At 35.4% G+C, this 13471-nt stretch overlaps 1 protein-coding gene across 1 annotated transcript in view; it reads left to right on the forward strand.

Annotated features, from left to right (window-relative positions):
* LOC150080781 (uncharacterized) overlaps nt 1–10104 on the forward strand; it is a 76638-nt gene extending 66534 nt beyond the window's left edge. The window contains exons 6-7 of the mRNA XM_090381251.1: nt 289–475; nt 9466–10104. Of these exons, the coding sequence (XP_090237377.1) occupies nt 289–475; nt 9466–9833 (555 nt within the window). The 3' untranslated portion in view covers nt 9834–10104. The remainder of the gene's footprint in view (nt 1–288; nt 476–9465) is intronic.
* The last annotated feature ends 3367 nt before the right edge of the window (nt 10105–13471 follow it).

A 13471-nucleotide genomic window follows, 5' to 3' on the forward strand; every position in this document is an offset into this window, starting at 1 on the left:
ACAGTACTTTCCCTCTCTAAATATTTTTATAAAATCCTTTGAAACTAATGTAAAGTTTGGCTTCTAACTTCCAATAAATTTTGCTTATTATGCAGCTGAATTTTTTCTTTTTATTGGCAAGCACTGTTCATACTGTTCTGAGGACAAGGAAAGTTGTCCTCAGAACAGTATATTTATTATTATTGCTATTTCTATCAAATTTTGAATAGCCGTTGTCATTTTACACAGAGTACACACTTTATTTCCCTTTTTTTATTTTTTTATTTATTATTATTTATTTTTTTTTAGATATTTTGCATTTCTCCCTCTGGTTCATCAACAAAATTTTCACTTGAAAGTGGAGAATGGAGCCCAGTTGTATCACCTATTTTGTGCTTTTCTGTTCCAGACAGCTGTAATGTTCCATTAGAAGATATCAGATTTCATATTAGGAATGTTTTCATTTTTCAGAAGAATATCATATTTTTGTTAACGTGTAAGTATAAGTTATTTTTTTACAAATTAGTCCCTTATTTATGAAATATCCTTTAATTGATAGTGACAACAGATATAGTCAAATAATTATAGGACATTTGCTTGGCTACAGTGTTTCTGGATTCCTAAATTTTAGAGAATGTTACAGTATAAAACATTAGCTGGGAAATGATACTATTATGAACTGTTTCACCTTGATAAATTTTCTATGTTGTTGACTTCAGTTAATAATTAACCTGAACCACCCCAAAAACAATGTTCCAGGCTCTTTGGAATTAATATCAAAGAATAGTGGTAACTAAAGTTATTGGACCACCAAATATGCATGTGGTATGGCATTGTCAGCTATCCTTCATCCTAACACCTCATCTTTACCTCAAAAAATTATATTAGATGTCCCTGTTACTTGTTGGATGATAATTCAGTACATTGCACAAAATTGACCAAAAGCATTTATTCCACAAAACAACACTAGAAACTAGATAAAATTAATATAAATTTAAACATAAAATTACATAAACTAGTTTACATAAAAATTGGGGAAAAAACACAAAAGGGTGTCTCTTAAATAAAGCAACTACAGTATTCTGTAGAAAAAAATATATCTAACACATAAAACAGTCCCTAATATCTCTTTGCTTGAGGTTTTTTTTTTTTTTTTTCAGTTGTTCTTTATCATTTGCATTTGCCACAAGCTTCAATATGGCCAAGAATACTTTCATCACCATTTGACAATATGACGTACTTTCTGAGAACATCGAGAATGCGCAAAGCTTCCTTTGTATTGGGAGTGTGGTAGATTCATCTTCCTTGTTTTCTTTATGCGTGCCTTTCGGAACAAGGAAGGAAGGAAGGATTGCATAAAACAATTGTGAATGGTCTCCGTCTTACCCATGCTTGCTTGCTTGAGCGAGTACATGGCTCCCAGAAGGTTCTCGTCATACACTCGCCAGCTTCAGGATAAAGATAGCTTCTTCCTCATGGGCATCTTGCGGTAGTAAAACTTTAGATTCCAGATAATTCCTTGGTCCGTGGGATGCATTAAAGATGTCAAGTTGGGAGGAAGAAAAATCAATTTGACTGCTTTCAAGCCATGAATGAGGGAGGGGGGGTGCAAAGCAATTGTCAACAATTAAGGCCACCTCACGCTTTTGGGTCCCATCTGATGATCAAAGTGGTGCAGCCATGCTGTGAATACTGAAGTGGTTATCCAAGTCTTTGTATTTGCCTCATAAGCCAAGGGCAAGTGTTGCACATTCTCGAGGCAACCCGATTTTTTTTTTTGAATTTTCCGACACCTAACAAACTGACTTTGTCACTCCCGTCCATGTTTGTAGCTACTAAGACTGTTGCATGGTATTTCAGTTGCTTTCTTCTATTGCAGTAGCTCTTTTGAGTGTGTAGGTCTTATCTGGGATGTGCTTAAAGAACAGGGCCATTTCATCAGCGTTGTACATGTCGGTAGGGCTGTATTCTGCTGGGATAGTTTGAAGCCTTTCTTTTCAGTCTTCTGTATGTGATGTGTCAGCATCCCTCCCTTTGCCACAATTATGCTTGTAAGTCAGATTATAGCATTGCTTAATACAGTTAAACCATCCATTTGACAGGGTAAAATTTGTGATTCCCAGTGTTTTTTTTGCATGTCGCACCCAGTGGTGAGAGTACAGTCATTCTTGATGGCATTGCAGTAACATATGTACAGAGCCTCTTCTAGGTTGCGATTCTTGGTGAGCTTTATCTTCTTTGCCTTAGAATTTATGCTTCCGCCCTCATACTACTCCTTAAATTTTGCTAAATTTGCCACTCAGTGTGTTGCACTTGACATTAAATTGGTTGCGCACATCTGCACGCTTTTCCATCTTCCAATGCTTTAATTACTAGATATTTTGTCTCAAGAGTGTGCAGTTCTAGTTTGCATTTTTGTTCCCAAGCAGCCATTGTTGGGTATATGTAGTACAAACATAAAGAAGAGAGAGGGGAACATTTAAAAATACACTACAGAAAGTAAAGTTGACCGTTCACAAGCAAGAAACAAAATCCTTTTAATAAACACACTGGAGCAACGATATCTGGTAATTTTACATCAATAAAATTGAAAAGTTGACATAAGTGACGACAAAAGTAAATAAAAGTGTATCCCAGACCTCAAAATTGTAGTTTCTAAAATTTACTAAATGCTATAGACAGATGGACCAGGACGTATGGGGGGTGAGCGTTCTACAAAAGTGGGATGTCGACATGAACAGGATTATCCTAAGTGGGTTCCACTGGAGTTAATTCTTATGTAGCCTTTAATGGTAATGCAAATCAACAAACCAACTCTTTCACATGCTCTTTTCCATAATATTGTACAAATTATAGCAATTTTCTAATTCTCTCCAGATGAAGATCCATTGAAAATGAATTTCCAAACTCAATTTCATCCATTTATGAAAAGCACATGGCAATGTGTTATCAGTTCACATTTGAGAAAATTAGTTTTATTAAACTTATTGAAACTAGAAGTGACTGTGGAATGAATGCATTTCATAATTTACTTCAGTATGTTCACTCTCATTAGTCCTTTGCTAAGAAATTCAATGGTACTTCAGCAAGTGATCAGTTGGAGCTTTTGTCAGCCACATTTGTTTATGTCAGGATTAAAGTAAGAATGATTAAATTATCTATCAGCTAAGTGCTGCTCTATAGTGGCTAAAAATGGAATTACGCATGTACTTGTTTATGTTCTGATAATTTACATTTATTTTATGTGAACATTAACCATACAATTAGATAGTTTTAAGATTTTGTGACATTCTGATTAGCTTTTCAGCCAACCATGTCACCTCTAAAATCAGATTATGTCAAATCCAGTAAAGTGAATCCTTCTCTGTGCTTTTGGCTTAAAGGATACAAGCTATAGGACCCCTTTGTTGAATCCTTCATACGACAGTGGTATTTTCCAATTCAAGTTGATGCGCAAAGTCATAAAATATTGTTTCTCTTCCATCTAGCAGTTTTGGATTAACTCAATTTCACATGTAGTGAGAATATGATCTTAAAACAACTTAGGGCGGGTTACTTTTTTTTTTGCTCATAGAATTACCTCCATTCACCTGTTTACTGCACACAGCTGACATTTGGACATCTTGCCACATCTTAGGTTTGACCTGCCTCTATTCAAAAAATGGACACAGAATTATCTAAATCAGAGATGATAGATAAGTTTGCTTGGCACATACCAAAAACGTGTAATGTCTATTAAGAACATTCAAACCACAAAATAAATAAAGCAAATTGATTCTGGTAATAGGTAAGGCAAGGTGTCATTTGCTCCTGTGAACCTAATCATCCCTATTTCAAAATAAAATAAAATTATTAAAAAAAACCAAGAAAGGGTCAAAACACTCACCTCTGGCAGAGTGAAGACAGGGCTCCTCATCCAAAGAGACACATACCCACGACACCAAAGAACAACCACTACTTAAATAATAATATAAAATACAATTCACATGCATTATCTCTTCAAAGGGAAGCCCTGCATTTGTGAACAACACGAAGGGCCATATTTAAATCATTGATTTCTATTGCATCCAGATATCAATGGGTGTCCCAATATTCCCTGGGCACAGAGAGAAATAACAAAAAAAACACAGAATGTGCTATGGCCACTGCCCTCTAGGCCAGTGGCCATAGCACATGAGCATGAGCCAGGGCAGGTCATGGGGTTTTGTCAATGATATATAGGAATTTTGCTAGCAGGGAAAAGGAGGTGATTATCCCTCTGTATAAGGCAATGGTCAGGCCACGCCTTGAGTATTGCGTACAGGTCTGGAGGCCTCATTTTAGGAAGGATGTAGATTTACTTGAGCGTGTACAGAGAAGGGCAACAAGATTGGTGAGGGGAATGAAGGGATCCTCTTATCAAGAGAGGCTTAAGTTCTGCAAATTGCAGTGGCTGGAGACTAGGCACCTGCGCGGTGATCTGATTGAGGTGTATAAGGCCTTGAATGGGTTCAGCATGCAATTCTGATGGGATCCTTCCACTTGTTCAGATTACGAACCTAAGGGGCCATAAATTCAAATTAAGAAAAGACAGATGTAGATTAGATGTGCGGAAATTTGCCTTTAGCCAGCAGGTGGTTAATTGCTGGAACAAACTTCCATCTGTCGTTGTGGAAGTTGATAGGTTGAATAAATTTAAGGAGGAACTGGACAGGCATTTGGACGGTATGGTGTGATTTTTTTTTTTTTTTTTTTTTTTTTTTGGCTGATGCTGCATAAGCTCATACATTTGCTTTCTTGCATCACATGCCACTACTACTATTACTATTACTATAGAACAAAATGCAAATTTTTAGGCATTGACTCCTATCAATAAATCGAAACAATGTGAAACTCATAATTTAAAAAAGTCATGAAACTCAAATAATTAACTTACTAATTTAAACCAGATGATAGAATAAATTAAAACATAATGAATAGTCCAAGTGATGGTCATGGCATTCAAACTAAACAAATGGGATGCAAGAAACAAATCAGTTTAAAGTAGGTTGTATACTGAGCTGTGTTACATCCAAATCCAATGTATGGGAGATACCTTGTAGTAAAATTTTTGGAGCATCAGTGACTAAGGCCATATTGCTCCATGTATATTGTCTGTAAATTGCAAATGTTCTGATGTTGATTTTCTGTTTTGCTGGACAAAAATCCTGAGTTTCCAGGAGAAAAAACCATGCTACACTTGCCTTCAGCCACATTGGGAAAAAGGCCCATAAAAATTCCTCACATCATTGACGGGACTCTAAACTCAGGTTTTTTCCAACCAGCGTGGGGAGGATGGTGATTCTACTGTGTTATCTACGATGGCTACGATGGGCAAAAAACTGTAGTTATATTGCTGAGGCTATTAAAAAATATATAGAGTACACTTAAACCATATAATAAATACAGAAAATTAATGCAAATCGACCATCACTAATCCAGTTCCACTGCTAATTCAGACATAATTTCTGCGAATGTAATTTCAAATTTCCCGGGTCGGCGCACCGACCTGCCGCTACTGTTTTGGTGGTGTTGGTTGCAGTGTCAGCTGTTGGCACGAACTCATGAACACTGGCAAGCCATTCCCACTTGTTTTTCTGCATTTATTATTATAACCTGCTCACATTTAGCCCCAGCCATGGGTCTATTGCATAAAAGAAGTATCTCTCATGGTGTAAAGCGCAAACACCGTACATTGTCCATAACAGATAAAGTTGAACTTCTGAAAAAAACTAGACAGCAGTGTCTGTGAGAAGCTTAACTCTGCTTAATTGTAAATTCCAGCAATTTCTCTCAGTTCCTGTTATTTTAGTAATTTTCTTTTAGCCATTCCTTTTTAGATTTTTTTTTTTTTTACAACACACTTGTGCAAATTTGCAGAAAAACACAACACAATATGATGGATAATACAGTGCGCTAACAAACTTGTTTTCACAAAATCTCTCTAACAATACTGACAAACTTATTGCGACGTTTGAGAGTTTATTTTATCGCAATTAGTTTTATTGCAGTGCTTGCAGTGAACTAATCGCAAATGACCTTCATGCGTATGCCATAATAGCATCACACGTATGTGGCCGACACGGCTTCTCAAGAAATAAAGTAACCTACTGGACCACATATATGCAACGTAAAAAAAATACTTTTTTTTTTTTTTTTTTTGATATTTTTAAGTGAAAAAATGACAACACTGACATTACAGTATTTATTTTAGAATTATTAATCAAATTATTTGCTAAATATTTTTTGGCCCCTGGGGAATTTTTTTCTTAAACTAGCTTGACAGTTAACGTGTTAAAGGTAGGATGAGATGGTTAGCTGTTGGATAAACTGTATGTGCTAAAATAACCACTGGTGATCCGGCATCCCACAGGTCCCAACGCTACCAGATTAGTGACGGTCGATCCATACTGTTAATAGCTTAATATTAGCTGCATTAATTTGTAATAGGCAATTATGGTTTGTGTATTAGGTAAGGCAAGGTGCCATTTTACTCCTGTGAAGCTAACAAACCAGATTTCAAAATAAATTATAAAATAAAATAAAGGAAAGAAAATACCAATTATTTTTTTCTTTCCTTTATTGAAAATTATAAATATAAAATAATATATTTATAATTTTTATTTTATTTTGAAATAGGGTTGGATAGGTTTCAAGAGTAAAATAGTACCATTTGGACGTAAGTCCAATATTCCCTTTGTTCATTTGGGTTTTTTTTTTTTTTTTTTTCAATTTGTTGCTTGGGGGAGTCATCACCTAAATATTTGCATTTTGTTAACATTTCCTTATTTATTCAGTAGAGGGCATACCATATGTTGTGTTTAGTTGGTTCATTATTTCTCTCTGTCTGGAGCATATCAGGATGCCATTGATATTATATTTGGCTGTGATAGCAACAATGATTGAAATATGACGATTTTTGTTCACTAGTGCTGGCATCCCTTTTGAAGAGATAGAAGAAACTAATAATGCTTTCGAGTTCTATTATAGGGTACGTGTCTCTTTGAGGGAGGCTGTGTATTTACTCCTCTGCAGATGGCTGTTGCTTTGGGGTTTTCTTTATATATATAGAGGGTGTCTCAAAAATATTGGTACAAACGTGTAAGGGAAGTAGGTAACATTTAAAGGAATGTGAATCGCATAGGAACCCATAACCGGAAATGTCACCGTAAGTCAGTAGACAGGGCTGTTCATCAGTTCGTGAGAGAGAAAATTTCTGGTTTACTTATTCAAGCAGTAGTTGCCGCACGAAGAGCATGCATCGATATACAAACTGTGAGCTGGCAGACGTGCACCTAGTGTATGGATTAGCTGAGGGCAATGCACAAGCCGCTCCACGAATTTATGGAAAACGCTTCCCAGACAGACATGTACCGGACCACTGTTTGTTTGCACGTGTGCATCAAAATTTGTGCGATTATGGATCATTTAGAGGTAAGCCGACCGGGCTAGCCGGGTAGGTAAAGTGCCTGCCTAGCAACCCAAAGGTCGCGGGTTCGAATCCCGCCTTGGGCTGGATATCACGATGGTGCCGAACCAACCAGTTGGTTGGATATCCCGGCCATGATACACGAAGGAAGCAAGAAAAAAGTGGTTCCTTCGTGTATTGATCACATGATACGAAATAAATAAATAAATTTAGAGGTAACAGGAGTAGTGTGGGCAGACCATGTTCGACGCGAACTCACGCCATGGAAAAAAATGTGTTGAATGCCATCCAGAATAATCCTATTACCAGCACACATGCTGTTGCCTCTGCCTTAGGAGTGTCTTGTTGCAGTGTACACCATGTCTGGCACGACGATTCCTTAGACCACTTTCATCTCCAATGGGTTCAGTTACTGCTCCCCAAGATCATCCTGCACGTATGACTTTTGCACAGTGGTTTCTCCAAGAAAGTGTTCAAGACTTGAATTTTTCAGCCTATGTTTTGTTCATGGGTGTTTGCCTTCCTGAGTGTTTTTTCACTCAGGAAGGCTTATTCAATCAGCACAATGCTCATGTGTGGGCTCATGACAACCCACACGGTGTGTGTCCCCATGCGGACAACACCGCTTTGCAATAAATGTGTGGGTAGGTATGGTTGGTGACTGCTTAGTCGGCCCATACCTGTTACCATCCTGCATGAACTCTGCTAAATATCGGATCTTTCATGAACAAGTTGTACCAGGGTTACTTGACGATGTTCCAGCAAATGCAAGATGCAACATTTGGTTCCAAACATGATGGGGCACGTGACCATTTTAACAGGCATTTTGGGTGTTGATGGATTGGCCGTGGTGAACCCGTTACCTGGCCCCCTACGCTCACCTGAGTTATCTAGCCTTGATTTCTTTCTGTGGGGGTCCTCAAATTTATCATGTATGAATCGCTTGTGGAGACGGAAAGGGATCTCTTGGTGAGACTCGTCTGCACTGCTGCTTCTGTCAAAGAAACTCCAGGTGTGTTCGACCATGTCGGCCAATCCATGCATAGTGTCTCATGGTGGAACCTTAGAGCATGGATGCAACGTGAAATGCATCCATCTCTTACTCCATTGTTAATATTATGTCAAATAAATGTTTGCCACTAATTACTGTCTTGTCATTTCTGCCTCTGCTACTACTTTCTTGTGACGTTTCCGGTTATGGGTGCCTATGCGATTCACATTCCTTTAGGTGTTACCTATCTCCCCTAAACATTTGTACCAATAATTTTGAGACATCGTGTATATAATTTTATTTTGAAGTAGGATTAGGTTCCTGGGAGCAAAATGGCATCTTGCCATTTTTCTCCCTATTATCAGCATTAAGTTGCTGCATTTCCTGGTTTAAGGGTTCTGTATATATTTTTAATAACTTTTGCAATATAACCATAGTAAATATATAATATCTGTTATAATAGATCCATTCATTTATTTTAATTATTTCTGTAATATTGCATGCAAGTAGCATTTTATATCTCCTCAACATTACTGGTTTCAGTTTGCAACTCCCTCTTCATTGTGGTATAAATGTTTTAATTTCATAAATATCATTTGATCACACTTTTTTTTTTTTTTTTTTTTTTTTCCAACTTTTAACGAGCACCGTGTAGTGTTTTCAAATAGTGTAATATATGGCAGGCTATAAACTTTCATATACCATTTATAATATTTTTTTTATTATTCCCAAGGCAACCAAATGAAGAAATGTGGTGTAAATGGTTTTATATAATGTGAGTTTGTTATTCTGACTTAAACATCTGTTTCCACTAAATGAAATGTTTCCTTTCATAAATAATTATGAAAGAAAACAATATATGGCACAGATTATTGTTATCATAATTAATATTACTAATTTAGAAAAATCATTCCAGAGAGAGTGGAATTTTTACAAATTCCAAAACTTGTTAGGTATGTCTCTTATTATTGGAATACTTGTATTATTGAGGTATTAATGATCATATATTACCAGCCAAAATTGAATTTTTTTTTTTCTCCTTCCTCAGATGACAGACAACTTTTTATATCACTTGATGGGAAATACTACTATTGTTTCAATCCAGTGAAGAAACTACAAGGCCATATTGTAAGTATTGCTTACTGGGGAAGTCTGTTAGCCTTGGGTATGGAGAAGGGAATGGTACTGTTATACTATATCACAAAGCCAGAAGATTTGCGATATCTTTGTTTAGATGAGCCTCTATGGTCACAAGACCTTAGTGAAGGTTCAATTATTGCACTGGACATTCGTGACAGTAATGGTGGCCCAGTTGTAGTAGCAACAACTACTGATACTATTTATGTAGTGAGATGGTTTCATCCAAAGATAGGAAGTGCAGCTATTATAAAAATGGATAAATCTCTGACAATATAAACATAAAAATATATTCTGTATGTGTATAAGCTCCACAGTTGAAACTGTTGCCATTAACTTTATAATGGCGGTAGCCATTATATCCACCACTTCCATCCAGAAATGTCTTTTAGCATTTCTAAAAGTTAGACTGATAGTCACTGTAGTCACAGTGCCAGAACCACCAGTTTCAAATTTCATAGATAAATTCCTTTAATTGAAGACTTATTGAAATATCGCTGTTTTGTATATACCAAATGCTTATAAATAAATGTATCTGTGTGTGTGTATATATATATGTGTGTGTATGTGTTATTCTGTTTTTTCCTTTTTTTTTTTTTTAGTTCAAAGCATGTAACTTTACATATATTTATTAAAATAATGTAATATGGCTTTTCAGTTCTTGGCTGAATTCATTTCATGGGCTTGTCAATAAAATATAGTATACACTAACTGGAACATCAGTAAGTTGAATTTTGGGATATCTCAAACCCTAACAATCACATCACCAATGTTCAAAATAATAGTAAGTCAAATTGCATTTAATGAACTTCTCAATAACTCAACATTGTGTGATTGAACTAGACCCATAATGGCTCTTGCTTAATGAACACAAAACGTTTCTGGACTAAATTCAAACAGAAGTGGACAAAAAATTCTCCACTTCACTTGAATTTTGGCATGTTACATCAATTCACATGAGACCTCCTTGCATTTGTCAATTTTCTCTTTAAAAAAAAATTCTGCTTATTTAGATTGCACTCCTACTACCCATGTATAGAATGGAAAGTACTCTATGATCACTGTCCAGTTACTTGTAAATTCCAAATTCCCCACACATCTGAAAAGGGCAGACTGGAGTAAATATATCTTTTGTATAGTAATTTCATTCAAAATGATTCCATAGATAACCTTATTACTACACATATTATTACACAAATGCTTGTGTAATAATATGGTTATACCATAAAATACAAAATAGATAACCATATTACTACAGAATTAAGGAATAGCTTCAATCATCACCCAACTTTTTGTTTCTTGTAAGATTAGCATCAGGATATCTATGGAAATGATTCTAATTTTTTTTTTTTTCCATAAATATTCACAAAAATAAAAGATAATTTTCTTTTTGTGGATACTTTCACTATACACACACACACACACCAGCCAAATCTGTTGCTATCCTCTTTTACATTTCTCTCTAGTGAATAGGCTATTCTCCCCTAAAGATATGGTGAATGCTTATATTTCATTCCTGCAAATTAGAAAGACAGGAGAAAGATACAAGTTAAGCTTAAATACTTATCTTCCTCTTTCATGTAATCAGCCTTTTACAATATCTGAATAAAAAGATTCTCAAGCACCCAGTAGTACAATTAGTTCTGATGGAATGTATTATATTATGCTAAAACAGCTCTACAAACAACTGATATTTTTTAATGAAAATTTTCAGGAACATATTTGGCCACACCATGGTGGCTTTCCTGAAACCAGGAAAACATCATTCTATTCTAATGAATTATCAACTGTTTAGGGAAGATGGAGAAAATAACACTTAAGTGCCTTACCATCTTGAGTTTAAACACTCATACATAAAAATCAGTATGTATTTTGGTGAAATAGAGCTGCAGATTTAAATATCAGAAATCATTTTTTAAAAAAATTAATTATTGCAAGATGAGCATTTGGAAAAGGCCTTTGAAACCATGTAGCAATTTTAGTACTATCTTATATATTTCAGACCTTTGGGCTTTGAATAAGGAAGGAACCAACTTTCCTTGCTTATTTAGTTCTTAAAAAGTGGGACCTTTCAGGATCCATTCTCAAAAGTGTGTGAAGGAGGAAGGCATCCCCCCCTCCAAAAAAAAAAACTATCTATATATAAATTCCATCAAGAGATAGTTCTGTCTATTAACAAAGTTGAGCTTTGGATGGCCCATATGGCTTTCACTTATCAACACAGAAATATACCTATATTTGTTTCTGTAAAAAAAAATGTAAGATCCACCATTACAGCCCAAAAATAACATACCTCATACCAATATGATTAATTCCTATGTGTAGTATTGGATAATAGATTAAACTTGAAACAAGATCAGAACAAAATTTTCAGATGGTTTCTTGGATAACACAGGAACCTTTAGCACTCTCTTATTAGGACACAGTTAATTTCACTGAATTCTTTATAAAAGGTTATATGCCTATTAAGTGGCAAAAGAACTAAGGCTATGGAACATCCAGAAAGTTCTTCTAGCTTTTAGGATGCACCAGCATATATTATTTCATATATTATCCAATCAATTTGCTGGACCGAAAAAACCTTGCAAGATACGGACAAACTTGGCCATTTTGTGAAAAAAATAATTTCCCATGTTATTGACAAAGTTCAGACCTAGGCCTTTTCCACACACAGGATAATTATGTACATAACCACTGTTCTATCAGCAAGAGCACCACATTCTTTGTTCTTAAAGCAAGTATAGTTGTTTCAAGTACAACTATGGCTACTTCTATTGCCACGTTGGAACACTCCCATTAAGACGCAGTTTTGATGTGCACACAACATAACTTTGTCTGATAGGAGCTGTCAATTTCGGATAGAAATATGCCCAGTTTGGCCTTAGTAGTACTCGTCTTGCTAAACAACATAGGAAATTGCACAAAGGAAATTCCACTAATGACAGTAACCTGAAGCCAACACAATCACCACAGCATAGAGAGAGAATATCACTGAAGATCAAGGACTGCTCTCATCCTTGCCAAATTTTCATATTGACAGTCTATAAGAATGAGGAATCCATGATCAACTGTTTTTCTATCTCTTGCAATCAGAATTCAGCAATGATTCTGATCCAACAGCATGGTACGGTATCTTGATATGGTTTGAAACTGTTCAAGTGGAAAATCAACACAGAAAGTGACCTTTTATGTTAAAATGATTTGAGATCAGAGACACATCAGACAGCTCGTGTTTTCGAGTATCATCCTTGAAGCAATCATGGCTGTGATCAGCAAGTGTGGCCACAAGTAAGGAAGTTGTAGATTGATGCAAGCCTATACACTGCCATGAAAAATTCACAGCTCATTGTAAACTGTAGTGCTGAAAATCTGGATGCTTCCAATAATTTGTGCACATATAATATACACAATAGATATAAAACTTACCTTGGCTATATTTCGAGAATAAATGGATTTTTTGAAAATCATAGTACACACTTAGTACACAATTCTAAGAGGAAAAAGCCTAAGTGCACTATTCTTGAAAGTATTGATAAACAATCTTAACTAAGCAACTGTGCAAACTACCAAAACTTGTAGCAAACAGTGCTAGGTCACTCAACAGGTGACATTTTGTTTCAAATTCTGAATACAGTATATATTTTTTTCCTTAATGGATTGCAATACTTATTTTAACTTTATTTTTTAATGAAAAAATTAAATATTTAATAAATGCTGCATTTTTTGCATCTTATTTTCAAAAAAAGTTTAGACAAAATATAAACTATGAATCAATTAGTCTTTTCCATTTTCAAGTTTGACACTTAAGCAGTCTAATGAAATTTCAAACATGTGCATACACATTTCTTTTTATTATGTACTGCATATAAACATTGTATAAAAAAAAAAAAAAAAAAAAAAAAACTCCCACATAGAGC

Source organism: Mastigoproctus giganteus, chromosome 9, assembly GCF_048544385.1.
Source record: "Mastigoproctus giganteus isolate SK-2022 chromosome 9, ASM4854438v1, whole genome shotgun sequence".
Lineage (NCBI taxonomy): Eukaryota > Metazoa > Arthropoda > Arachnida > Uropygi > Thelyphonidae > Mastigoproctus > Mastigoproctus giganteus.